This window comes from Hemicordylus capensis, chromosome 1 (assembly GCF_027244095.1).
Source record: "Hemicordylus capensis ecotype Gifberg chromosome 1, rHemCap1.1.pri, whole genome shotgun sequence".
In the NCBI taxonomy this organism is placed as follows: domain Eukaryota; kingdom Metazoa; phylum Chordata; class Lepidosauria; order Squamata; family Cordylidae; genus Hemicordylus; species Hemicordylus capensis.
In genome coordinates this window covers 295,459,834-295,486,615 of record NC_069657.1, presented here as the reverse complement: position 1 = coordinate 295,486,615, position 26,782 = coordinate 295,459,834, and the positions used below count along the sequence as shown (strand labels likewise).

The 26,782-nt window shown below is 42.8% G+C and overlaps 1 protein-coding gene across 10 annotated transcripts in view; it reads right to left on the bottom strand.

Moving 5' to 3' along the window:
- Positions 1 to 14: 14 nt before the first annotated feature.
- The window catches only part of MLIP (muscular LMNA interacting protein), a 104,586-nt gene continuing 77,818 nt past the window's right edge, over positions 15 to 26,782 (bottom strand). For 9 of the 10 annotated variants that reach the window (XM_053286416.1, XM_053286409.1, XM_053286411.1 and 6 more), the window contains 7 exons: positions 21,965 to 22,009; positions 16,954 to 17,079; positions 15,445 to 15,633; positions 8,046 to 8,099; positions 4,865 to 5,027; positions 3,592 to 3,630; positions 15 to 614 (listed from right to left, as the gene is read on the bottom strand). In XM_053286416.1, the coding sequence (XP_053142391.1) occupies positions 4,866 to 5,027; positions 8,046 to 8,099; positions 15,445 to 15,633; positions 16,954 to 17,079; positions 21,965 to 22,009 (576 nt within the window). In that variant the 3' untranslated portion in view covers positions 15 to 614; positions 3,592 to 3,630; position 4,865. The remainder of the gene's footprint in view (positions 615 to 3,591; positions 3,631 to 4,864; positions 5,028 to 8,045; positions 8,100 to 15,444; positions 15,634 to 16,953; positions 17,080 to 21,964; positions 22,010 to 26,782) is intronic. The other variant, XM_053286415.1, reaches the window with a different exon arrangement.

Sequence of the window (26,782 nt, the reverse complement as noted above, 5' to 3'; positions counted from 1 at the left end):
TAAATCTACTGGAGGAGAGTAACACCATTCTTTTATTTCAGCAGCATAAGATTTACGATACTGTCAGGGGGAAAAATGATCCATGAATATTGTATGGAAGGAAGAACATTCTAAATGTGGTTGCAGCAATCGTGTGTACACAATTTGACAATGTCTTATAGCAACCATTATTTTTATGTAACTAAGCAGAATATAGTAACAGATAATATAAAACTGTCAATTGTCTGTTCTAAAATGCTTGTAACCGGGATTCAGTAAACATAATAATGATTCATGATAAATGCTTTAAACAATATAGACATGTAGTTAAACTTTATTTCATTGCAAAATGTAAATAGCAATATATTGTGCTGTTTTCTTTGACACATTCATTAAAAGTTCATCAAGCACTTTGGGAGATTGTATAGAACTTTTCCATAGTCATCTGGCATCTTGGGTTGCCATGTTCATTATCACCTTCTGAAAACAATGTTGTGTACTACTGGTATTTTGCAGTGAATAGAGAGGGGCAATTTTAAGTTGCAACATGTCAGCTCACTTTCACAAGGGTTTCATGTCAGCGTTGCACCAGCTGGTAAGTATTCTCTACAATGAGCATCTAATCCTAAGCATGTCTGAAAAAGAAAGAAGCACACATTGATTATATGCACTAGAGCTTCTCATAGCTGGTAAGTAAATCTCTCTCCATTGAAGTTCAATTTGCAGCTGTTAGAATTTATTTATTTATTTATTTATTTCATTTTATATCCCGCTCTTCCTCCAAGGAGCCCAGAGCGGTTTCTCCTCACAACAACCCTGTGAAGTAGGTTAGGCTGAGAGAGAAGTGACTGGCCCAGAGTCACCCAGCAAGCATCATGGCTGAATGGGGATTTGAACTCAGGTCTCCCTGGTCTCTATGGTCTCTCCAGCACTCTAACCACTACACCACGCTGGCTCCGATATGACTGATAATGATCCAAAATTTTATTAATAAATGCATATGAATGCTCGTATACATTTTTGATACATTTTTAATAAGGTACATTCACTACAACAAATTGGTTGAAGACTCATGTAACGTTCTGTGTAAGGTAAAGAGTAGTTTTTTGACCACATCTTCACTGCCTTGAGATATATACTTCAGGAGATGTCTCAGGATATAGAGGAGCAGCATTCCAACCATATTCCAGGATATAGAGAAGGACCATTCCAACCCTGTCCAGCATTTGCATAATCCAATCCCATTCATGTTTAGTCAGAAGTAAACCCCATTGAATTAAATGACCCTTAAGAATGCTACACCACCTTAAGTGGTGCAGCGGGAAAATGCTTGACTAACAAGTAGAAGGTTGCCGGTTCAAATCGCCGCTGCTACTATACTAGGCAGCAGCGATATAGGAAGATGCTGAAAGGTATCATCTCATACAGCGCAGGAGGAGGCAATGGTAAACCCCTCCTGTATTCTACCAAAGAAAACCATACAGGTCTGTGGGCGCCAGGAGTCGAAATTGACTTGATGGCACACTTTACCTTTAAGAATGCTACATCTCTTTTCATCCTAACAGAGACAACACTATTAACACTTGCATGCAACTGGTAAAGAAAGCTTATGCTCTCTCTGTTGGTGAGCTTCTTTCATTCCAGTTGCTTTCTGAATATATAACCAACAATTACACCCCAAATTACATAGTAAGTTTATTGTTGCAGGGTCAAGCTTTTTGACTTTTTGCAAAACTGAGGCTAGTGATACTTGAGGCATGTGACTGCTTCTGAAAGCAACTGCCTTGAATGCTCCTCTCTCTCCTGGTAAATGTGTAGTAAACAAACTGTGTGCCATTATAGCAATCCTGCTTTACTTCATTAGCTGCTATTTGTGAAGTCATCACATCACATTTTGTATATTGGGGGTAGAGAAGATGCAGGGCTCTTTTAAGCGGCAGCCAGGTGTCTCCAATAGCACCTAGTTCTCACCTGAGATTGCTAATAATTGTGGGTTGCCTGGGGAACATTCTTGCTGAACAGTGGAGTATTGGACCACTATTGATAGATTGATAGGACCACTATTGATAGGTGGATGCTGGGCCTGCTGTTGTTTGGTGTTGGATTGGGTGAACAGAGTCCAAACCCAACCTCACAATGAACAATCTAGCTGCACTGCACAAGCCACAATCTTTAATTCTCCTGCAATTTGTAGAATTGATACAACAACTGACCTATATTGTGGCACTAAAGAAATAAGGAATTGGATCTAAACTTACTTGCGCTTGTAGAAGCTCATTCCATAGTGGAAAAAGAGCAGCGCTTATTCAAGGACCCCTTCCATTCACAAAAGGAGCTTCTGTGAGGATCTATCCCAACATTTGTAAAATGTTGCTAAAATCTTCCTATGAGAGAGAGAGAAAATGTCCTCCTCATCCTCCCTCTTTCAAAGATGATGTGATGTTCTGATTCCATTTGTGAGCCATGAAACCCACATTCAAATCTCAGCTCAGCCCTGACCTTGTTCTGTACTGGATGTCCTTAACACAACCCACTATCCTCTTAGCCTCAGTCCAGTCTGCAATCCAGGGATATTAACAGGGGCGTATCTAGGGTGGGGCAGGCAGGGCACATGCCCCGGGTGCCACTTGAAGGGGGGCACCATTTTTTTAAATGATTTTTTTTTTTTTAATGGCTACCAAAAACAAAATGGCCACCACAAATGCTCAAATGTCCTCTGCAAGGCCGTAGTATCTGGGAAAAGTCAAATTCTCCATTTATTTTTAAAACTTATGTAATAGTGATGCTACAATGCATAGTAGAGAATTAGACAGGCACTTCTGTTTAGTTTTCCAAGTAAACCTCCACATAGTATTTGGGTATTTCATGAGCCCCAGCATACTGAAATTTGTAGTTTTCGAGCATTTTTTGGTCCGGCTACATCCACTGCTAAATAGTTTTTGAAATATTAAAAGATTAATGAGCTTGACTTGTATTTTTGAGCTGATATTATGGTAAAGTTATCTGAAAGGTGGGTGTCAGATGTTTGGACAGGAGGCGCAATTTCAATGCTTGCCCTAGGCGCTATTTTCCCTAGATACGCCTCTGGATACTAAAGCTGGCCTGCTCCACAGGTCTATTTGAAACATTCTTGAGATAAATATAAGTGACACATTTTGAATGCTTTAATAAACACACTATAGACATGCTAAGCATTATTAGGAAAGACTTCCACCAACCAGACATGCCAAGTTCATGGCTATGTTAGCCCTGTATGTGCTTCTGACTCTCATTGACTTGGAGGAAAAGAAAAGAACGATACGCAAAGGAATGCATAAGCCAGTCTGCTTCCTACATTGAAATAAGCAGAGAAGCCCCTGTGGGCAGGAGAGCCCTATGAGCTCATTACGCCCCTTTGGATTTCAGGAGCTGAACTGGGGTTAGGCTTTAGTGCATTACGATATGGTAAGATAGTGATGAACCACCAGGAGGGTGTCCAGTCACAAAGATCTATGTCTGATTAACATGACCTAAATGTAATATTCATTAAGCTACAATGCCTCCTATTAATTATCTGAAAGCAAAGGCAACAAATATAGTTTTTAGTTTAATTAGTTAGATTAGACACAATACCTGGGCCAACTCCTCAACCGGACATCTCACAGTGGCAGCCTATGTTGAAAAGACAAGGAAAACTTCAGAAACATAATAATAAGTACACAATACCTCAGCAACCTTGTGGAATTCACTTCTGGATAACACTATTTTGTAATTTTAAAAAGCTTTGGTTTAACGCAAGAGTTAAAGTTCTTACATTTTTCACTCATACTCCAAAAAGGATGGAAATTGCAAGTTAAGTGCACACCCTAACTTCTGCACCATGTAAGTGAAGAAACTTTATAAAGTCTCATATATTATCCTAGCTTTATAAATTAGGCTCCATGCACCCACATGTTGCCTTGTCTTTTAGCTTGACATGATGCATTTCTGCCTGCTGTGCCTGAAAAAAGGCTTCCCCAAGATGTCATAGACAGAAAATCAACAGGCCCACAAGCAGAGAAAGAGTGGGTTTTCTGGATTGCCATTTTTTACCCACTAATAAGTAATTATGGGCTGTTATTGAATACAGTAGAGAATAACTGTTGTAAATTGCCCAGAGACTGAAGTTTGGGGTGCTATACAGATCTGAAAAACTAAAATATAAATAAATGAACCAATAAACAGATAGATAGATAGATAGATAGATAGATAGATAGATAGATAGATAGATAGATGTGGTCTGGTGTTGCAATGTCATTTGGAACTGGATGTTCTCATTTGTGAATAAAAGGTGTTATACAGATCGCTAGACAACTCATAACTATTTTAGCATTCCCGAAGGCAGCCAATAGATGCACCAATTCATTTATGAGAAATAAGCAGTGGAGAATGACTTGACTAGCAAGCCAGAGGTTGCTGGTTCAAATCCCCGCTGGTATGTTTCCCAGACTATGGGAAACACCTATATTGGGCAGCAGCAATATAGGAAGATGCTGAAAGGCATAATCTCATACTGCATGGAAGGTAGCAATGGTAAACCTCTCCTGTATTCTACCAAAGACAACCACGGGGTTGCCAGGAGTCAGCACTGACTCAACGGCACACTTTACCTTTACTTTAAGAAGCCCTTAAAAATAAAGTTTTGATCCACAAGTCCATGTGCATCACCATTTACAGCTTGCATTCTGTATCTTACTCTCATCCAAAGTGTTGGCATTTGAATAATTATGCTGCTCAGGAGAGACTCAACAATCAAACACAAGACTTAATTTTAGTGACAAAGATTCCTTCAGAAATGCCTTGTCAACAGGTTAGAGATCTGTTTGCACAACAGAAGGCATCTCAACAGTAGGCATTAGCTCTGTACCTTAGCAGCTGGATTTTGCAAAAACATCCACCGGCTCCCTGCTAAGAAGTGAGTGAGCTCTGCTGGAAGGGCTCCCATTGTCTCGAAAGTTTCCTTTGCTTAGACTCTTGTTTTCCTGGTGGGGCAGCAGATCGTTCTCATTGTGTACTGGAGCAGAATGAAGCTATAAAATTTGCATTTCAAAATGCCATTATTTTGAGTACAAAGCAGAGACTTTTTGTTTTCCTTGCTTTTGAAAAAGGGAACACTAGTGTTCAGAAGTTAATTGAGACAAAAAGAGAAGGAAGACTGAAAATGCAGAACAAGTTTTCCCTAACTACTTTCTCTTGTTAAAATGGGAACACAGTAGTGTCACATCATCTCTGTCTTCAAAGCCTGCCACTTCCCATACTCATGGCTGACATTTTCTGGCCCTGCAATATCTCAGAGTCTGCGATGGGTGTCCACACCATTCAGTGTTATGTCCTTAGTGTTATGACACAATGGGTGTCCGCAACAGGCAGTCCACACCAATCAGTGTTATGTCCTTCAAAGAGTGGATTTGGAACAGTGGGCTCTATAGAATTATCATAATTGCTTCACTGCAACCAACAAGGGATTGAAAATTCCATATGTCTATAACTTAATTATTACTTACTACTACTAACTAAGATTGGTCTTTGCCACATGTTGATTTACTGCATCTGTAGGCTTCCAGTGGCATCTGGTGGGCCACTGTGTGAAACAGGATGCTGGATGGGATGGGCCTTGGGCCCAATCCAGCAGGGCTGGTCTTATGTTCTTATCTTTTTAAAAGCTCCTGTCTCAGTTAAGGATGGGCTCTTGTGCAAGCTCCAGAGCCCTGCATCTGCTTCTAAAGAAACTCTTCCTCTCTCTTTGCAATTTAAGGTGGTACAGCCAGACAGGGAGAACCTTCCTTGGACTCTTTTAGGAATATTACCTGTCAGTCAGTGCTTTCTTCCTCATCTCTTTTCAAGACCACTTGAGAGTGCTCGTGAAAAGAGATAAGTAAGCTCTGTGGAACAGTGTGGAATTACTGTCCAGGTCAAGAGAGCATTTATTTTGCAAAACTAAATTAGAAAAGTTTGAAATACAACTTGGCCAAGATAATCCAAATTGGACTTCAGTTTTCAAAACCCATTAATCCATTTAGGTTTTCTAAAACAATGCTAAACACAAATGCAAAGACATGCCTTTTAAAGTGGTGACTCTCATTCTTAGCAGGGGAAGAGTAATTGTCCCTATAGAACCCCAGCAATGTGTTTTTCCAGTGGTTGTTGTGGGTCGTGTGTGTGTGTGTGTGTGTGTGTGTGTGTGTGTTTATTTTATAGTTGTGAGGCCTTTGGGGGAAGTGAATCATCTTCTTATGCTTATTTGTTTTCTATGTAAACGTCTTTGTGAACTTGTTGTTGTTGAAAGGCATTATATAAATATTCATAAAGATGATGATAATTAATTTAAGACATCCAGGTATATTTCATGGTTTTTCCATAAACAAGCCAGCAACTAATTTAATTAGTTTTGATTATGTTAATTAGAGCACTGACACTCTGCTTTCAGTTCATGGTCACTACCCCCTTGAGTGAAATTTATATTCCATTCATGATCATTGTAAGAGCATGTGGAGGAGTATGCTTCTAAGTGATACTTCTAAGTGATACTTCAGCTGGTATTTGATAAAAATAATTGTTGAGAAGGGCTGCCTTAAAAATAAAAATAACCGACCCTGCTAGACTGAATTTGTGGCATATCTGACTTTTCAGACACTAATGATGAATATGCTCAGCAACTTCCACCGACAGTCAACAGATGGCACTAGAAGAGGATGGGCCTGGGCCTGGGCCAAGACATTCTGGGAAACAAACCATTGCTAAGAAGCAGCTTCAGCTCATCAAGTGCCCAGAGCTCTTCAGGGCAGACTTGGGGGGATTTAAACGGCGCCATTGCATAAGCCACTCCTTGAAAATGCTAAAACTTGTTTTCATTGACAGAATGAAACCTTGGAATATATACATTTATATTCAAGGTGTGTATGCTGTTAATCCATTTGTCCATCACCGTTAATTAACTACAACTTCCCTTCACACATCTGGGATGCGACAGTAATGTTTCCAGCTCACAGAGCTTTTGTCTTGGGGCTCTTTGTTTACTAAATAACCATCTCCTCAACCCCTGCCGGACCTTTCATTTGCCAAGGGGTATGGCAGCTCCTTTATGGTAAAGTGTATCCAACCTCTGGCTAGTGCGGCCTAGAGAACTGAACTCCCTTTGTTCCTCCTATGAAGAATATACAGTTCCAGACTGACCCTGTTGGAAGTTCAATGAGTAGTTTCTTATTATTAGAAAGCATCTTGGCAATAACTGTTGATAAGAAGAGTTCCAAGCTTGACTAAACTTTAGCACAGGCCTGATCTAGATGGTAGACCATGTTTTTCTGCTTCTGCCTGGAAATATTTTGCTGTTTCGAACTGATAAATAGAAAACAGTTAGTTGGGTAATGGAATATTTCAACATGGAGACAAAAGAAAGGGGGAAAATGACCACAAATGTCCAGTGCATTCACGTGGTGCATAATTCTTGGGGGACTGGTCATGTAATGTGCATAAGCATGTAAAGATTCATTCAAAAGGCAGCGAACAACTATCATCATTAAAATTATAAAAATAATTTCACAGATCTCTGAGAAGTGTGTTTGGTCCCTGAAGTGTGTTTCAGATAAACTGTCCTTGTGGCTTTCAGCTTGAACTGCGGTGATTTCTGAAATAAAGACCTGCTCTTGAGCAAGCTCTTGTCTCTGCCAGAGATTATTAGGGAAATCTATGCCTAAAACTTAGAATCTATCTTCTGATGGTGATGCTTCTCATTGAGTCAAGGCCAAGCTCAGTGTGAACCATCCCTATAGCAACAATAAATCTCTTTCATCCCTTACATTGAAACAGGATCAGTGACAAGACAGAACCCCGTTCTCAAGTGACACACTCAAAGGACAATGAAGCAGCAAATATACTATATTAAACATATAATCGGTGAATGCTGTGAACCCATCAGTTAAATAAAATGCCATTTGTCATCAGCTCCTCATCTACTTGTTTTTGCTCTACAGTGCATCATCAACAACACATCTCAAATTAGCATGCACAACCTTCATTGCATTTAGAAATGAAAAGTGCTGTACCATTACCTCTTTAGAGCTGAGTGCTTCATTTTCCGGAATAGGCACTATCGGATGAGTGGGCTGTAAACAAACGGAAATATCAGGAATATTACAGGGCAGCTTAACCAATCTGGTGGCATATAATGAAAATTGTTTGGTGTACTGGAAAGGAAGGTCAATATACTAAAAATAAATGTTCAGCCTTTACTCCTTCTTTTGATGTCTGATAAACTCCTATTATGACAAGCAAAATGTCCATTGTTATAACAGGTGGTGTGCATGGAGAGTGAGCTAGTATATGACAGAGATCTGGAAATGTGTGTACAGACACACAATGCACTCTGCGGGATCCTCAATGAAGATGGCCAGGTTACCCAGTGATGCCCAGAGGTTTGAGGAGACAGGGTTTTCTCAACAGTATTCCCAGCACTTCACTTTCCTCCCATAGAATTGAATGGGGGAAGCATGCATTCAGGGACATCACTGGGGTGGTTTGGCTTTTAAAGGGTTGATTCATTTCGCAACTCATTCCCCACCTCCCAGCCTTTTTTGTTTTTCATAAAGGATTTTTTAAATTATATGCATGTTCATGCTTTCCCTCTCTCTTGCTTTTGCAGTGATTGCTGCCTTTGGCCACAGCAGAGGTCTTCTATGCAGCTGCCTCTTTCTGGCTACCCTTTTATTTTCCCACAACACCCTGGATGTAGCATCGTTATGGAGTATTGTGGCAGGGGAATTGTGTCTGCCATTTCATTTTATCACAATATTCCGGACCAGTGCTGTGTCCTCTGGAGCTCTGGAAGAAAACAAAATTGCAGTTGCATCAAAAGTATGATGAGTTTCACCAACAGCCACTATTTTCTCCTTGAACCAATGCTGTGTTTAGCGCATTGTAAAAAATAATAATAAATAAAATGGCAGCACTATAAAGTGGCTGCACCCCCATCCCCCAAAACCACATGGGTATTAAAAAAACAACAACAACCCAACAACCAACAACACCTTTTCATTACAGATCACATTTGTTTCAAAATGAATGGGAAACAAATCAAATGTGCCCCATTTGATTTGTTTTCCATTCATTCCAAAGACAGACACCCTTATACTGTATATGCATTTGCTTATGTCAAAAAAAGAACACTCTGTTTTTGTCTGTATAGGCAGAATCACATGAGTGGAAAAGACACAAAAAATCATCTAGTTTCTTACTCTAAGGCACTGTCACATGACATGCTCCCCACTTTGTGGCCGTAAGAAGTTCTGGGACAGCACTATGGGGTTGAGTTTCCTTTGGATGGAAAAGAGTACTGAGGACTTAAGGGGACTTCATAGTATTTGCTTTTGCTTTATTTACAGATTTTCAAAGAAGACTAGACGCAAACAGGCGCTCCTTTCGGAGGCAGCATATCCCCAGACAGCTGGCACAAGTCGGCACCTCAATCGCCACTAACTCTAGCTAGAAAATATCTCTCTCTCTCTCTCTCTCTCTCTCTCTCTCTTTCTCTCTCTCTCTCATCCTTTTTCGACATTATGAAGGAGGGCTTAAAATGAATATTATAGTGAATGTGTGTGGGCCAGAGAAGGAGCCTTTCACCACAGTGCACATTCGTTTGAAGCTCCCTTGTCCATCTGAAAATGTTTACTTGCATGCACACACCTTCTGACATGGTTCCCAGCTATCCAAGCAGGGCCTGCCTACCTACAGTCTGTATGCACACAGGAACTGCTAATTGTCTGAAGGCACACAGAGCAAGAGAGGGCCTGCTGCTGCCGCCGCTGCACTTCTACTGCCCTCTCCGCACACATTCACTCTTCCCTTTTTGAACGTCCGAAGTGTTATGGTTCTCACTCAGGCAGCTAGTTTGTCACAAATTGCTTCACATGTGAGCTGCTGCTAACGAAGACTGCATAGCAGATTCATTAGAACTTTGTTCCTTTAGCATAACAGAATGTGATGTATTTGCTTTTGGTATCTTAATGGCACTGTAGATCACCTGCTGTCACAGCAGTAATCGGGAGACTGCTGAAGCATGTTTGTAATGGGAATTCTTTTCATTCCCAATGAGAGCTCTGTAGCCCTGACTTCAAGATTGATGCAAGTCTACCATTTGGCAACTGGCAAAAAAACATCACAACAAGGCTGCTTTTTGCCCCTCATATCTTTCCTATCTCATTAAATTAGTTTGTTTAATGTCTTATCTCTTTGAACATGGATTTTCTCTAGGTATTTAAGGCATGCTGATTGATTGCATCATGATACAGACACTATATTGTGTGTGCACGTGCATACACATGCATGCATCTTTAAAGTCTGCCAAATGTTTGTTTGTAATGATCTATTGTATTCATTTCTTGGCAAGTTTACCTTACAACTATTTGTAAACCAGTCTCCATCACTCATATAACATGGTGAAGGTTATGCGGAATAGGAGCAGAGGGGGAAAGGACTAATTATTGCTAAAACAATATTTCTTCAAAATAACCATAAGACAATGACATAGGATGTTAGGAGCTTAATATGGTAAAATGTTGCTTTTGCTCCTCAGCTTAGCAATATATATGTATAATACACACAGGGATAGCAGTGGTCAGTGACAGATTAACCTTTTTGCCACCCTTTAAAAAAAAGTATGGTGGCGGGGGGAGAGGAAAGTTCCCCTCCTGCCTCATTCACTTTCTTTCAAAGCCGCAGCTGCGGCAATAGCTGTGGGGAGTGGGGCAAGAGGAAAGTCCCCCTCCACTTAAAAAAAATGCATGATGTAGCTGCTGTGGGGACTGGGAGGGGGAGTGACTGGGTGGTTAAGGGAAAGCTAATTGCCTAAAAGACCACCCACCAGATGGGGTGCGGTGGTGGAGGCTGGCTTCAGGGAGATTGCGGGGGAGAGGAGAGGAGAGTCCCCCCCCCTGCTTTTTTACCTTTAGAAGCCTGCCACTCTGAGCGGCAAGCTTAGCTCCTCCCTCCCTCCTCACCGCCTCCCGCTCTGCTATAGATTGCAGCAGAGCTATAGAGTCTAGAGTGCTGCAGTCCAGAGCTATAGACTCTATAGCTCTGCTGCAGTCTATAGCAGAGTGGGAGGCAGAGCCTCAGCCTGCCTGCATGCAATCACTTAAGAGGCGGCAAGGAGGGACGAAAAAAGTGTCGGAGGGGGACTTTCCTCTCGCCCTTCTCCGCAGCTATTGCTGCAGCCATGACTTTGAAAGAAAATGAAGGAGGCAGGAGGGGGACTTTCCTCTTGCCCCCACTGCTTCTGGCAGAGGCAGAGGCATGGCAAAATTTTACCGCCATAGGAGGATGCCTCCTCTGCCTCTGCGTTAATCCGCCAGTGGCAGTGGGGGGAAATCATGCCCATGAGTCTCATTATATTATTCCATTACCCATTTTGCACAACCATTTCCTTCCTTCTTTAAGACGGGAGGATTGTACAAAATGGGGTGCTTGTGTGTAGTGCCATATAACGTTCCACATAATGTCATATGCCCCAATGGGAGGCATGCAGATATAGAGATTTTCTGCAGCATCATAGTTCAGCAACTGAACCCTGAGCCAGGAAGTCCTGGTTTCAAACCTGGCCTCAGCTGCAACCTTACTAGATGGCCACCAGCTTGGATAGCTTTAAAAGAGGTTAGACAAATTCATGGAAGACAAGTCTATCAGATGGCTAAAGGCTACCACCAAGTTCAGAAGCAGATTGCCTCTGAATACCAGTTGCAGGGAACTTATTTGTGCTGTGGCATTGATTTATATTTTGGCACGGACAATGAGCATTTTTCTAAAAGTAGGACAAACATACTTTGAAATAAATCAGCAAATTAATAAAATGTGCAAAGCCCTTTGAGTCCACTGAAGCACAATGTAAAATGCTATATATTATGTTTTTATGCCTGCTTTTGGACTACAACTCCCATCCTCCTCAGACACAGTAGCCAATAACCAGGGATTATGGGAATCGTAGTCCCTCATCTGCAAGAGGCTTGAAGTGTGCCGCCCTGCTCTCTTACTAGACATATAGAATCCTTAGAATGTTAGTGTGTGAGCCCACCCTCAAGGATCAAACTGCCAGCCTAATACTGCAGTCATATGAAGAGCTGAGCAACTTGCTGAGGGTCACTGTTGCTGGATGTCCTGATATGAGCCAGCTCTAGGTGGGTTTCCAGAGAGCAATAAACGGTGAGATGTTCAGAGCTCTTGTGCCTGATCTTACAAGCCTGATCGTACTCTCTGTACCCATGCTGCAGCAGGCTTCAACACTACTTCCCAGTGCAATCTTATCCTCTATACCAGGGCTGCACAACATTGGCCCTCCAGCTGTTTTTGGACTACAACTCCCATCCTCCTCAGATACAGTGGCCAATAATCAGGGGTTATGGGAACTGTAGTCCCTCATCTGCAGAGGCTTGAAGGGTGCAGCCCTGCTCTGTAAATATGCCAAGAGAGACCTCACACAATTTTTGCAGTGCCACCTGCTGGCCAGTTCTTGCATTTTGAGAAGATCCCATCCTTTCTCCCAGTCACCACAAACATAGCAAATGAAAAGGGGCAGGGTCTTCTCAGAATGCAAGAGCTGGCTGGTAGGAAGTGCTGTGAAGATCGTACAAATTCCTTGCTTGGCATCTGTACTGAGGATAAGATCATGCTAAGAAGTAGCACCGAAGCCCACAGACTGTGCACACTGCGTTTGAAACTTGTGGGAAAGCTTTGCACAACCTAAAGCTATTTTATACTGTTAACTTGAAACTTATTGTAATAGGATAAAGAGGACCCTGTTTTTCACAAGACTAATTTACAAAGGCATTCCCTTGGGAGAATCTTTAAAAACAAGCTTTCAGAATGAAGAACAGCTGTTGAAAAACCACTGGAAATTCCTGCATACCTTCAGCTTGGTACTTTGTAATGCTTATAAATGCTTTGTTGCTCAATGAATTCTGCTCTCTAGCGGTAGAACACACACAATGCACTGCATATTCATAGGTGCTTAATTAAGACATCCCAAAAGACAGCAGAAGGTGCATTTAAAAATACAGCAAAAATTAAAAAATGAAATAATGACTGAGATAATGCCTGGTTCTTTTTAAATGATCTTGAAAGAGGCAGTACTTTCTAAAAATGCCTAGATCTAGGCAAAGATAAAGATGAGATACTAACACCGCTGAATTATTCAGCTACTAGCCCTGCAGCTCCAGGGTATGTACAACTTCTTAATTTTCTGGAAGAACATGTACGTGTCCCATGAATTCCAATGGCATCGGAGCCCACACTTTCCTGGATTGTTTCCATAATCTTTAGTTTCATGTAATCCAATACTGGACATTGATATGACTTATTGCCACAGAACTCCTCCTTCCGTGCCTCCATATTGTGTGGGGATGTCCCCACCCTGCAATTTTCCTAATCCAAACCAGTATCAGCCAATGACATGGAGTAGAAGCAGATAAACGTAACATGTGGTGATGCAATGTCATATACTGCACTCCTAAAACTTTCAGGGAAGGAGAAGAAGCTGCCGTGGGAATGCCATTTTTGGTGGACATTATGGGCCAGTTCAGAAGATATCATTTGAACAGCAGCCCATTGCATGAAAGGCAAGGACATGCTACTCTGGCCTCACCCACCTAATGTATCATCTCAGTTCCTCATAATATGGGGGCAGAATATCCGGGGGCAGCAGACGTTAGGGGTGTGCACGGAACTGACTGGTTCAGTTTGGTTGAAGTCTGAACCGGATTCGAACTGGACTGGGCAATTTTTAAAAAATTTACCCTCTCCAGGGGGTTCCCTGAGGCTGCGGGGGTTGTGGTGTCCGCAGAGGTTCCCCCTCCCCCTGCCAGCCTCCCTTTGGTCCAAAACCAGCCCATTTGGCTGTTTTTCGAACCAGTTTTGGACCAAAGGGAGGCCGGCAGGGGGAGGGGGAACCTCCATAGACATACCCCACCACTTCAGAGAACACCCCTGGAGGGGGTAAGGGTTTTTTTAAAAAGTATTTTAAAAACACACACACACACACAAAAAAAACACCTTGCAACCCCATCCAAACAGGCTGCGGGGGGGGGGGGGGGTGTCGGTCTGGGATCGGACCAAACGGGGTGGGGTGGTTTGATCCCGAACCATTGAACTGAACTGGTTTGACGTCAAACATGTTCACCGTCAAACCTGTTTGCACATCCCTAGCAGAGGTGCATCTAGGTAATTTTAGAGCCCCTCCCGCACAAGTTAAGCATCATCTCCCTACACACACTGTGATACAGGATATTTTTAACAGGTGGGTTCTTGAAGGCACAAACAGCAACTGGATTCACAAGAATGTAAGAATATAAAACAGGTATATTTATGCAAATATGCATTAGCAAAAACATTTCAACACAGAACTTAACATGTTCCCATCCCACATATTTCTTCCCCACTCCCCCCTCTGTCTCTAAAGCAGAGATCACGGTCGAACGCCTGGTACAGCGCGGACCAGCGGCATGGCAACCACACCAACCAGGACAGACTAAAGAGGATTTGGGGGGCCCCAGGGAGTGTGTAGGCCCTGGACTTTGGCCTGGAAGTTCAGGGGTAAGAGTGCCTCTGAGGAGCAGAGCTGTAATAGAGCAGACAGCATCAAAAAACACATTGTGCCCTAAGTCAGGGAGCCACGAAGCATCCAGAGGAGCTCAGCTCCCCTGGCCAGGACTCCTGCCACTGCTGTCGCCACTGCCCTTGGCAGTTGGCCAGGCTCCTGGCTATCGAAGGAAGGCATGCATGTGGCCCATCACTGCCGCCAGCCACCTCCTTCAGTGGCTGATTGGGCTCTACCCATTCTCTTTCCATCGGCCAGGAGCCTGGCTCAAGTGGGATTCATGTGTGAGAGCACGTGCTGCCATGGGGCATGCTGTGGGGAGGGGAGAGGCCATCCATGCAGTAAACAACACTGGCCCACTCTTTCCTCACTAAGACCCCAAGAAGATCCAAACTGGCCCCCAGTTAGATGGCTTAACTACTGCATTTAAATTAGGGACTAGTTCAGTTGCCCTGGTCTCAGGTGATCATGCAAGGAACAGAATGGTGTACTGGGCAGATGCGGCTGGATCAATACCCCCTGCTTCTCCTCACAGAATGGGTCATTTGTCCAAACATGCCCAGTGTCTAATCCCACTATTAGAACAGACAGATTTGTATTCAGTAGATGGCCTTCCACAAATGACTTGTCTCTCAGCCTCAGTTGTTCCAGTGGCATACCGTACCTCACAAGGATGTGAGGATGAATAAGGATTGCAAAGTACTTTATAAATTAGCAGCTTTATCCTAACTTGTCCTTCTTAAATGTAAGCCGATTGCTGCTTAAAAGTTTATTATTACTACTAATAGTTGGTGTTGCTTTTATTTGGCTTGAAACTGTCCCCAAATATGTTTACCACAACATGAATGCTGGGAAGAGAGCTCTCTCACCTTATTATATAAAGCATTGCGACGGTAAGGACTATAAGAATTGTCATGGGTGTCACCAAAGATGGAACTCAAATGGCTGAAAGGTCCAGGAGTTAGAGAGTCAGCATGGGAGATGAACTGTGGATGTAATGGGGACTTAGTAGAAAGGTTCAGTTTAGTATGGGGAAAAGGATGGAAAAGAGATGAGTCCTGGAAGAAAAAAAAGTAAGTAAAGAGAAGGTTAATGGACTAGCAGCTCAAATTGCTTGCCGTTCCAAAGATTAATCATTCACTTGTAACTTCAGTATGGTTTTGTTGATGGTGACTTTAGCAGGTTATGGATGCACAATTTATAATTTGAGAAGACCCTTTTGAAAAGTCTCATCAGTAGGAAATCTGCTCTGTTGCCTCAAATGTTCCTTTTTTGAGTGGACACAATTGTTAGTTATCTGGATGAGGAAGAAAACAATAAATATAGCAGTATTAGGAGTAGGAGACGGATGTCTTGTTTGCAGCATGGAGACCGAGACCTCCTTGTTTCTAGTTCAAACCTGGCCTCTCACCCATGGCTTGTATACTACTGGTGAAATGCATGCAAATCACATATGGCCTTTTGAGAAAAAATGTAGAACATTTGCTGATAATGGAGGCTGCCCCCCTCCCAGGTAATTCTGAAGGATCATGTTACTGTGTATCTAAATCTGGCAGCTTTCCAGGCCACCATATATCTCTTAGTGCCGTGGAATGCTGTCTTCCCCCCTGCCCCACCGCTTTTCTTTTTGCTACAGCAACTTAGACATGGGGTTATGCTTCCTTCCAAAACTGCTGGCTTCCACAGAACATTGGTGTTAGGGACCCACTAGGCTCCGGTGCAATTGGAAAGGTGAGCCCAAATGCACAGCATGACCAGGCAGCTGTGAAATGACTTGATCCCACTGACACAGGGGCGTAACAAGGCTGGAGTGGGCCCAGAGACAAAATTTTAAAATGGGCCCCTCACTGATACACACACACACACACACACACACACACACACACACACACACACACTTACTTCACAATATATAGTCATGTGACTTGCCTCTGGGGGGGGCCTCGAGGCGTGGGGGCCCCCAGGCAGCTGCCTCCCCTTGCCTAATGGTAGTTACGCCCCTGCACTGACAGGTGGTTGCACGGTGCTACTTCCACTAGAAATAATGGAAGTATACCTGCCTGCCTGCCTGCCTGGAAGCTGTTTTGAGCTGTTCCGCAGCTGCCCCATCATGCTAGACCGTCAGGGCTGCCTTTCACATTATGCAGTACTCCTGGCAAGACGCTAATGCACACTTTCCACAGCATGGCATATTGGCCACTATTTGCATTGGGAAGGAAACTGCCACAAATCTATTTGTGGCAAATTTTGACTTTAAAAACAACAACAACAACAACAGAAAAAATGCAGAGTCCCAATAAGCAAAGGAAATCCTTAAAACTGATTCGTAATATAACTTTTAAAAATGTAATGCTGAATTAGGCAAAGAGAAACATTACCTGTTCCATTTGGAGATCACTGGTTTCTTCTAAGTACTTTTTGAATGGGTTTGGTTGGACTGGCTCCTCTTCTTTTAATATTATTTTTGCTTTCACAGTCGTTGGCCGGATGACACCAGGCTTCGTCTAGTTTGGGGGGAAAGAAGTGCAAGATAATTTTTCTCTGTTCATTTAAAAATATCAAAAGCTCTGGAAAAACTCTAATGTTTTATATTGATTTTTCAGTCTTATATATGCAGTGTGTGTGTGTGTGTGTGTGTGTGTGTGTGTGTGTACGTGCTCAGGGGAAAAATTAGTCCTGTGTGCATGTTTTAAAACTATTTAGGGTAGTGAAATCCAAAAGAGAATGCAAGGAGCTCCAAACAGAGTCCAACAGGGCTTTTCTTAAGTCGGTTCTAACCAGCCTCAAGTGGTGCCAAGTAGGGGTGTGCACGGAACCGCCACACTGCGGTCCGGCACTGGGGCGGGGGGTTGCTTTAAGAGCGGCGGGAGGGTTTACTTACCCCCCCACCACTTTCCGCTGTGGCGCCGTAATTTTTAGAGTAATTGGGGGCGCAGGATACCTCCCTGCCGCCCCTTCCCCGCTGCGGCTCTGCAAAACTCCCAGTAATGCTTTGCGCGCACACACATTGTGTGCGCGCTTCACGTCACTGACCAATTACTCTACAAATTACGGCGCCACAGCGGAAAGCGGCGGGAGGGGTAAGTAAACTCTCCCGCCGCTCTTAAAGCGACCCCCCACCCCCAATCCGAACCACCCAGGTCTGTACTGGTCCGGAGGCCTTTTCAATGGCCTCTGTACCAGTCTGGGCCCATTCCTAGTGCCAAGTGCTGCACAGCCTCAGAACTACGGGATCTCCAGTACCCAGGTGTACTTGAGGTTTGTCCACTCAAAACTGTCTATGATGGCACTGGAGAAGGTCATGTCTGTGCAGCACAGATAACAGAGGGTTGGGCTGTTGAGTGATTATTACATTTTCAGCTATTATGTGGGTGAAGGATCCACCAAACAGTATCAGGATCAGAATGATCAGTTTCATATGGTGACTCTTTCTTCTGAATTCATCTTCATGTATTGAAATCTGTCATATCCTGGAGATAAATATTGGAATAATCTGTAGGGAACATCTTTAAACAAATGCTTTACCACACCAAAAATTGTGTTGAAGACTCCCTGTAGTGATCAGCCTCTGATCAGCCCCTCCTCTCCCTTAAAGAGTTAACTGGACGTGAACCCTGTCCTGACTGATAGGCTGGTGAACTCCAGGGCTAAGCCAATCAGCACACCAGATGGGTGGGACCTAGAGAGCCATGAGGAGGAAGAGAAGGGTTCCTTCTCTCACCTCCAGCTAGGCTGGAGGTGAGAGAAGGATGGGCAGAAAAGCTTAGTGAGGAGCAATGGAGTTTTGCTCCCTCATGGTCAAAAGCCAGCCTTGGAGATTTCTCTCATGGAAGGACCTCTGCAGCTCCTTGAAAGACAGGAGGGCAGGAAACCTGAATCCTCATCCAAGATTTGATGAATTCAAGACAAAGGACATCAGGGCGTTGGCTATTAGAAGTTTAGCCTACGGAACAGTCAGATTTTGTATTAGAAACTTATATTTCTTTTGTGTGCTTTGTAAATCCCTGAAATTGTTCTAGGATTGTTTACCTGTAACATAACTAAACTAAGAAACTTAGTTTATGAAATTTATGAGACTTCACCCATCCATCCAGGGCGTTGACAAAGACTCTGTAAGCTTTTTAAAGGTGCATTTGTATTTCCCTACATCCATGTTCTTTGCAACTGAGTAACAACGATTTTTAAAGTGTGCTGCCCCAACATCACCAGGCTGTTTTCTGAAGTATTCTTGTAACCTAATATTTCCTTTACCTGTAACTAAAGGCTGAGAGAGCCTCAGACTGAAGCAGTCTGTAGCATTTTGAATAAAGTTTTTTTTCTTTTTGTTCTTTGCATTTTAAAAGCCTCTCTGAGTGGATTTTTGACTCAGAAGAAAGGGGGCTGGAAGGGGGTATCACTCTCGTGCACACATACACCCCTCAGGAGCTTGACAGCTGTTAGTTTTCTCACCACATGTAAGTTTGCATGTGAAAGGTTTTTGTATGCTTTTCCAGTAGCAAAAGCAGGAGAGTTGCCCTGGGATTTCCACCCAAGCCCAGAGGGGGATTTAAACTCTGTTGATAAGTGGGTAGTGGTGGCAGCCTTAGAACTACCAGACATACAGGAAGGTTTAAAGGGAGATGCCTTTGCGCAGAAAGCATTGAGGGGATGATTCAGTATTTTTCTTCCCCTCATGTGGGCTTGCTCTGAGACAAAGGCTGGTAATCTGTTACACTCCCCATGGTTGCTTTTTCAAAAAAATTTCATTACACAATTTAACATCTAATTCTGGCTCCAGTTGGTTGGAGACTAAGGAAGAAATAGCAGGACCTCTAAGGATAATAAATTTCAGGAGGTCGCTGTAACACCTTATAGCAATGTTTCAATTTTGCCTATGGAAAGTGTTCTATTGAGATGAAAAATAATGTACTTTAAAGTGCTTTTGCTGTCACTGTTCTACCAGTACTGTATTTCATTGTGTTTTTTTATTAGGGGAGAAAACTCAAATTCTAGAAAGCAATAAAAGTCAGTCATTTCATGATGATTCTGAGGGCAATAAAATTTATTTTCATTTTTCAAAAGACTCAAAGATATTGGATAAATACTTTTGAAGGCCTTGGATAAAAATGATTGATTCTCCCTGTTCTTTGGCAAAAAAATTCTTCTTCTCTATAAATGCCAAAGGGAAAAAATAATTATTTTATTTGCTCCTGTGTTTATCGAGCAACAAATTCCATGGACCTTTACCTCTGAGATATAACCTCTTTTATTTATATACATAAAATGTTTTGGTTTTTTAAATGCAGCTGTTTGGTATCTTCAGGCATGCCACAGAAGCCCTATTTGGGCATTATTTTAAAAAGTATAAAGGATGTATTAATGTACAGCCATCCCAAAGTGTGCTGGATGTCCTGCTCTGGAGCATAACTGACCTGCCCACACTCCTCATGGTTAGGGTGGTATTTGTCTGAAGAGGCAGTCATATAACTGTGATGGGTATCCCAGCCTGCCCATCACTGAAATGTCCTCCACCATGGTTATGGAATTTGCTTCTTCAGACAAACACCAGCTTAACTGTGCAGAGCACAGGTGGGTGGGTGTGTGACACTCCAGGGCACACTTTGGGATAGCTCCACTCACGTACAGCCTTTTTAAAATAACATCTGAATGGGGCCAGAGATTCCAGTATTTTCTTAGAAAACACTTTCCTACCTTGTGGTAAAGGAAACATCCAGCCTCACATATGTCAGACGATACTTATAAGGGAAGGTAAGAGATATACTGCCCATTCAGAAGGACAGTAATATAGGCAGGAAGTTATCCAGCCATCTTTGCTTCTGCCCCATCTCCACTTGCCCCCACACAAGGCACTTTGGAGGTAAGGCTGAATTGTGTGTTTTCAACACTATTCAATGTACTGTCTCAGGAGGATGGCCCAGTCATTCGCCATCCGTAATGAAGAAAGGAGCACAAACACTTATACCAGCCAATTGTCCACACACTTTCAAAGCCTATTTTTACACCCATACAGTCTAGAAACTTGATTTAATTATTTTTTTTAAGCTGACATTTTTCAGGATGCTGAATTCTGTCATCACTATTTTCAGCACTGTTTTTTCTAAAGAGCATTAGATTAGCCTATACTTTTCATTTTATTTCCTATCCAACAGGGCTTTGAAGTCAGAGGTGGACCGAGGTTATTCTGGATCCTGGGCCTAAGGTTTTTCAAGCCACCCCACCCCACCCCAACACAGTATTTTTAACATGACCACACTGCCCAGGACAGACTAAAAAGGATTTTGGGGCCCCCAGGGGGTGTGGAGGCCCTGGACTTTGGCCCGGATGTCCAGGGGTAAGAGCGCCACTGTTGAAGTGTATGATGCCTTTTTATAGGGTCCCTCTCATTATTTGTAAATGAAGACAAGGCACTTTAAGATTGTCAGTTGTGGTTGCATTAGTGCTCCACCCCACCCCAGTCAATGCTTTCTGCTTTATTGGCATTAATTGGGGTGCAGACAGAGAGAGGACAGAGAGATTTGTGAAGCATCACCTCACTTAATTTTTGTTTCCGGGGCAGAGGGAGAACAGAGACACTTTGGGGAGAGGGGAGATAGGGGTTATTAGATATGGCAGGCCAAGTTCAGTAAAGTGAGGGAGATCTGCAGCTCTACCCTAAAAAGATTTCTGAATGTTGCTTTGCAGTTAATAAAATGATGCAACCTTAATGCTCAGTTGCCAGACTGAGAGCAAGGCATGATGTTGTGGTTCGATTTAATTCATGGAACTGAATTCTTATGACGTTCTCAATAAGGGGAAGTTAACAACTGGCTGGCTGAATGCATACAATTCCTCACAAAACATTTCAGCAGAGTTCTTGTTCAATCTCTCAACAGGCAAACCATGCCCCAGGGTCAAGAGCACAACCAGATCTTCTGTGCTGTCTGCTGTCTGCATGCAGAACTTTGAAATGCCAGACTGTGCTGCTGCCCATGTGAGCACTATGGTGCTATGTTGCCTTGCCCTCTTCACAGCATGGAAGAGTTTCAATCAGGGCCAGTCAAAGGCTCTAGAAAGTTACCGTCAGATACCAAAACGCCAACACTGGCCCCCTGGCATGAATCCCAGGGCTCCTGGGCTTGGCCCAGATGCCGATTCTCTCTTTTCATCAAAGGACTAGTAGTAGTCATAGTAGTAGTAGTAGTAGTAGTAACAACAACAACTATTTAGAGTCTCTGACTGGGTGAGGAGATGCTACATAAATGTAGGTTTCATTCAGACCCAGTTATTTAATTTCATCTTGAGCAATGAGATTCATCTGAAGAACTTTGATTCTAAATAAGATTCTCCTAGGATTCCTCTGAAGTAGTGAAAAAGCTATTGCTTTACATGTTGAATTGGCTACACACATACCCTTTGACTCTCAGTCACTGTAGGTGCCAATAAGTTGAGGTTCGCCTGCAACAAAATATGTTCACTATCAGATCAAGTAGAGCAATCTATGTCTTTCAGTCCTATAATATTAAGAGGAATGGAACTGAAAGAGTGCAGAGCACAGAGTGCAAAGTCTGGTAGTGCAGAGTACTGAGGGTTTTTTTGGGGGGGGGGGTTGTTTGTTTGTTTAAACAGTCTTGTTTGGGGTAAGAAGTATGAACAGATGGAGCTTTTAAAAAACCCTCAAAGAGAGATTAAGGGTCAGATTTGTTTTCATTAAAATAAATTGGAAACAACCCCTCACAATAAAGACCTTTAGAGAAGCAAGTCGCAAATCAAAACTACTTCTACCAGGAATGAGAAGGACAGCAAAATATGTCTCATTTGCCTGCATATTAAATTTGTGAGGGAATGAATCAGTGTAAATGTTTAATATCCATCAACTTAAACATTCCTGAGATTCTGATGATGTTACACTCAATACCAAACTCTGCTTTTTCTGCAACTGCACAGGATAAAGTTTGAGGATGGCAGCACATAATGTCCATGGATTAATATTTCTCCTTATTAATGGCAAAGTGAATCCAAGCATACCCGGAGACTGTCTCCCCCACCCAGCCACCCACCCACCCAGTGATGCAAAATACCAGGCCTGGATCTCATGCTTAAAATACACATTACACAGAGTTCTGATATTCTTTCATCTGCAAGCTGGGCCAGGCTCAGGGGCACCCCATTGACGAGGTGAGGTGATGGCTGCAGGCAGTGCCTCCGTGACGGAGCAGTGAGTGCGAGCATCTAGATTATAAAGCAAGATAGGTGATCTGCTGAGCTGACAGGGGGAAAGCAAGTGACAACCCACCACATAGTTCTTGCCAGTAGACTGTGTGAGGAGCAACCCAGGACTACACCCAGAAAAATGCTGGTGGCACAAAGTCTCTCCTCTCATAGCTTTTATGCACTTTATGCAGCAAACACATTTGGTGCAGCTATACCAGTGTTCTACCACGATTGTCCGCAATAAACATACCAAGTGGAAACAATGGAAATAGGTGTGCCATTTTAAGTAGCTGTGCTTGCACAACCCTGCCATTTGCACAGCACTGCTGGGGCGCCTGTCACATGTGCAGCAGCGACAGCAGTGCTGTGTTATGATCCTAGGAACATGTTGCACATCATGTCGGCCAACATGTTTACTGTGGGAAATGCAGCGAATGATTGCCACATGATCTCAGTTTTATTCAAGAAAATGGGGGCAAACGCTAGCAACATCAATGATGTGCAATGATTGCCGAATTAAACTATTCCCTCAGCCAAAGGCTGTAGAGATTTCAACATGAACTAGATAACATGGAAGAAGCTTTTGAGTCCTGATACACTGATGAGATCTGAGCTGTCAGTGGCTGACCAGGAAAGAGATTTTTGGGTCATGGGTGGACAGCTCATTGAAAGTGTCAACTCAGTACCCAGCAGCTGTGAAAAGGGCAAATTCCATACTAGAGATCATTAGGAAGGGGGTTGAAAATAAAAATACGAATATTATTATGCCCTTATACAAATATATGGTGCAGTCACATTTGGAGTACTGCATACAGTTCTGGTCGCCATATCTTAAGAAGATCTTAAGAAGATTTTAGAACTGGAGAAGGTGCAGAAGAGGACAACCAAGATGATCAGGGGCCTAGAGCACCTTCCTTGTTTGTTTGTTTGCTTGCTTGCTTATTTACCACCTTTCTCCAAAATCTCTAGGCGATTCACAAAACCAAACGCAATAAAAACAAAATAAAACAAACTATTAAAACAGCAATTAAAAAATTTAAAACATTCAAAGATTACAGCAATTAAAAAAATTAACACATTCAGAGATTACTAAAAGTCTGACTTAAAAGATGTGTCTTAAGGGCTCTTGTGAAGGCTGATAAAGATGTTAAACCATGAATGTCTATAGGGAGGGCATTCGACAGTCCAGGAGCGACTATAGAGAAGGCCCACTCCTGAGTCACCGCCATATGAGATGATGGTATACGGAGATGTACCTCTTTCAATGATCTTGATGTGTGGTGAAGATCTTGCAGAAGAAGGCACTCTCCCAGGTAACCCAGTCCTAAGCCATTTAGGGTGTAAAGGTAATTACCAGCACTTTGAATTTTGCCCAGAAACCTATTTGCATCCAGTGTAAACAGGCATAACATGTTATCTCCGAGACAACCCAGAAATCAATCTAGCCACTGTATTTTGAACCAAATGAAGTTTCAGAACTACGTACAAAGGCAGCCCCACATAGAGCACATTGCAGTAGTCAAGCCTAGAGGTTACCAGAGAGCGCCCCACAGTTCTGAGATCATTATCTTCAAAGAACAGACACAGCTGTCATATCAACGAAATTGATAGAAAGCGTTCCCAGCCATAGTCTCAGCCTGAGAAACCAGAGTGAGGTCTGGGTATGAATCACTCTCAAGCTACATACCTGTTCCTTCAGAGAGAAGGCAATCCCATCCAGAACAGGAAGATCTATCACATCCCTCAAATGACTCCTTACCATGAGTACCTCCATCTTGCTTGGATTCAGCTTGAATGTCATCCAGTTCTTTACTGACTGTGGGCAGGCATTTAGGGGGGCCATGCCATTTTCTGATGACGATGACATGGAGAAATATATTTGGGTGCCATCAGCATATTGATAACACCCTGTTCCAAACCTCCTGATGATCTCACCCAGCAGTTTCATGTAGAAGTTAAAAAGCATCAGAGATAGGTTGGAGCCCTGAGGGACATTGTACAATAGCTCTCATTTCAGAGAGCAACACCATATGAAATCTACCTGAGATATAGAAACGGAACCATTGCAAAGCAATGCCACCTATTCCCAAATCCCCTAAGCAACCAGAAGGATACCATGGTTGATAGTAATGAAAGCCACAGAAAGGTCCAAAAGAACCAACAGAGTCATACTCCCTCTGTCCATTCCCTGGTATAGATCATCCATCAGGCTGACCAAGGCTGTCTCCACCCCACAGTCCACTCTAAAGCCAGTTTTAAATGGATCTAGATAATGAGTATCATCCAAAACTGCCTGGAGTTGAGGCAAGGCTACTGCATCTGGGGCATTTTAGTTTGAAAAAGAGGCGACTGCGGGGAGACATGATAGTGTTGTATAAAACGATGCATGAAGTAGCAAGACTGGACAGAGAGAAACTGTTCTTCACCTCTCACATCACTAGAACCAGGGGTCATGCCATGAAAGAATTAGCAATATATTTTTATTTTTTGGATTCATACCAAATTTTGCATTCTAGTCTAACACACATGGAAACTAAAGGCCAAGCTGGATGTAACATGGAAGTTATTTGGCACTTTCACCATCTTTTACTGTCTCATAAAGCAGCCACCAGGGGGAGCAGTTTTGATTGGGACTGTGGCACGGGAGGAAGGTTACCTCTTTCTGGTTGCAGATTGCCTGACTTAAATCTCGTAGCTTTGCGGGAGAGTGATTTGGATGGGGCAGGGTGAACGAATTTGACTCCCTCTCCAACTGTCCCATTGTAAAAAAAATTGTGAAATAATTGGTATCAGGCGCTTCAAACACAAAGCCCCTATATCGTGTCCAATTCAGCCCTAATGTTCAATGGAATTGTCTGTTTATTGATAATACATTCACACTAAATTAATTTTTACCATTTCTGCTACACTCCAGATCCCTTCAAAGTCAGTTGCAGACAGAAGTAAGTGCTTCTGCTCCTGTCTTTTTAAATCTTCTCTGCCAGTGTAAATTAATCCTGCTATTATTCAATCCCTTTGGAAAGTACCAGCACAGTAGGTTCAGGGGAGAGCAGGAGCAAGGCCCCATCAGGAGCTTTCCCAGACAGCCGGCTTTATCAGGGTTTTTCTGCTAGGCTTTACTGCCAGTTTGAGGTTGCTCCCCAAAACCAACGCAACAAATGGATTTTTTAACCCCAGATATAAATCGGGCTATACTCTAATGTACGATGAAAAACCCAAATTGTGTGTGAAGTGCTCCCTGGTGTCTCACAAAGACTTCAGGGTAAATTGGGCTGAGATATGAATGCACTCCCTCCATTCCGGAGGAGTTGCGAATTAACAGCTGGGTGTGAAAAACTTCCAGGGCATTGCATGCCTCCTAGAAAAGATACTGGTGTGCTTTTTAGATATGTCTGAATTGTTCAGTGAATCTACAGTTAGGTTTCACTCTGTACTAGAGTACTGTATGTTGAAACTAAGGCAGATTGTAGTATCTGCAATCTTCACTTAGTGTAATTGTTACCAGGCCCATAGCGTGGTGTATACGTGCCACACCAAAAAATTATCTTTCCGCTCCAGCCTCACTGAGTGTTTTCACTGAACATTTTATAACCTGCCTCCCCTGACTTCTGCAATCTCCCCCACCCCCACTCTTTTTTTTCTTTTTAGGCTGGTTACAGGCCTGATTGTTACTCAGTGAAAGTGCTTTGTTAGGAACTCATGCAATGTTTGTGTTTGCCTGGAATTATTGTATGTGAATACCACAAATGATCTTACACACTGCAGTATGAGCTGTTAGCAAGTTGGGGAACCTTTGCTTGTGAACTGTGCTTGGCACCTTTTTACTTGCTCAACACAGCGCATGAATTTGAATGTGACTGGCAAATGAATGAATGATTTTCTATCTTACTCTAAGAAAATGACCTTGGTAGACCTGGGAATGAAGTTGTCTTAATCCTGTGCTCATGTGGCCTAATCAAGGTAAAGGAGGGAAAAGTACAACTGGTACCTGCTGGCATCGTCTTCCCAGTGGAAGTA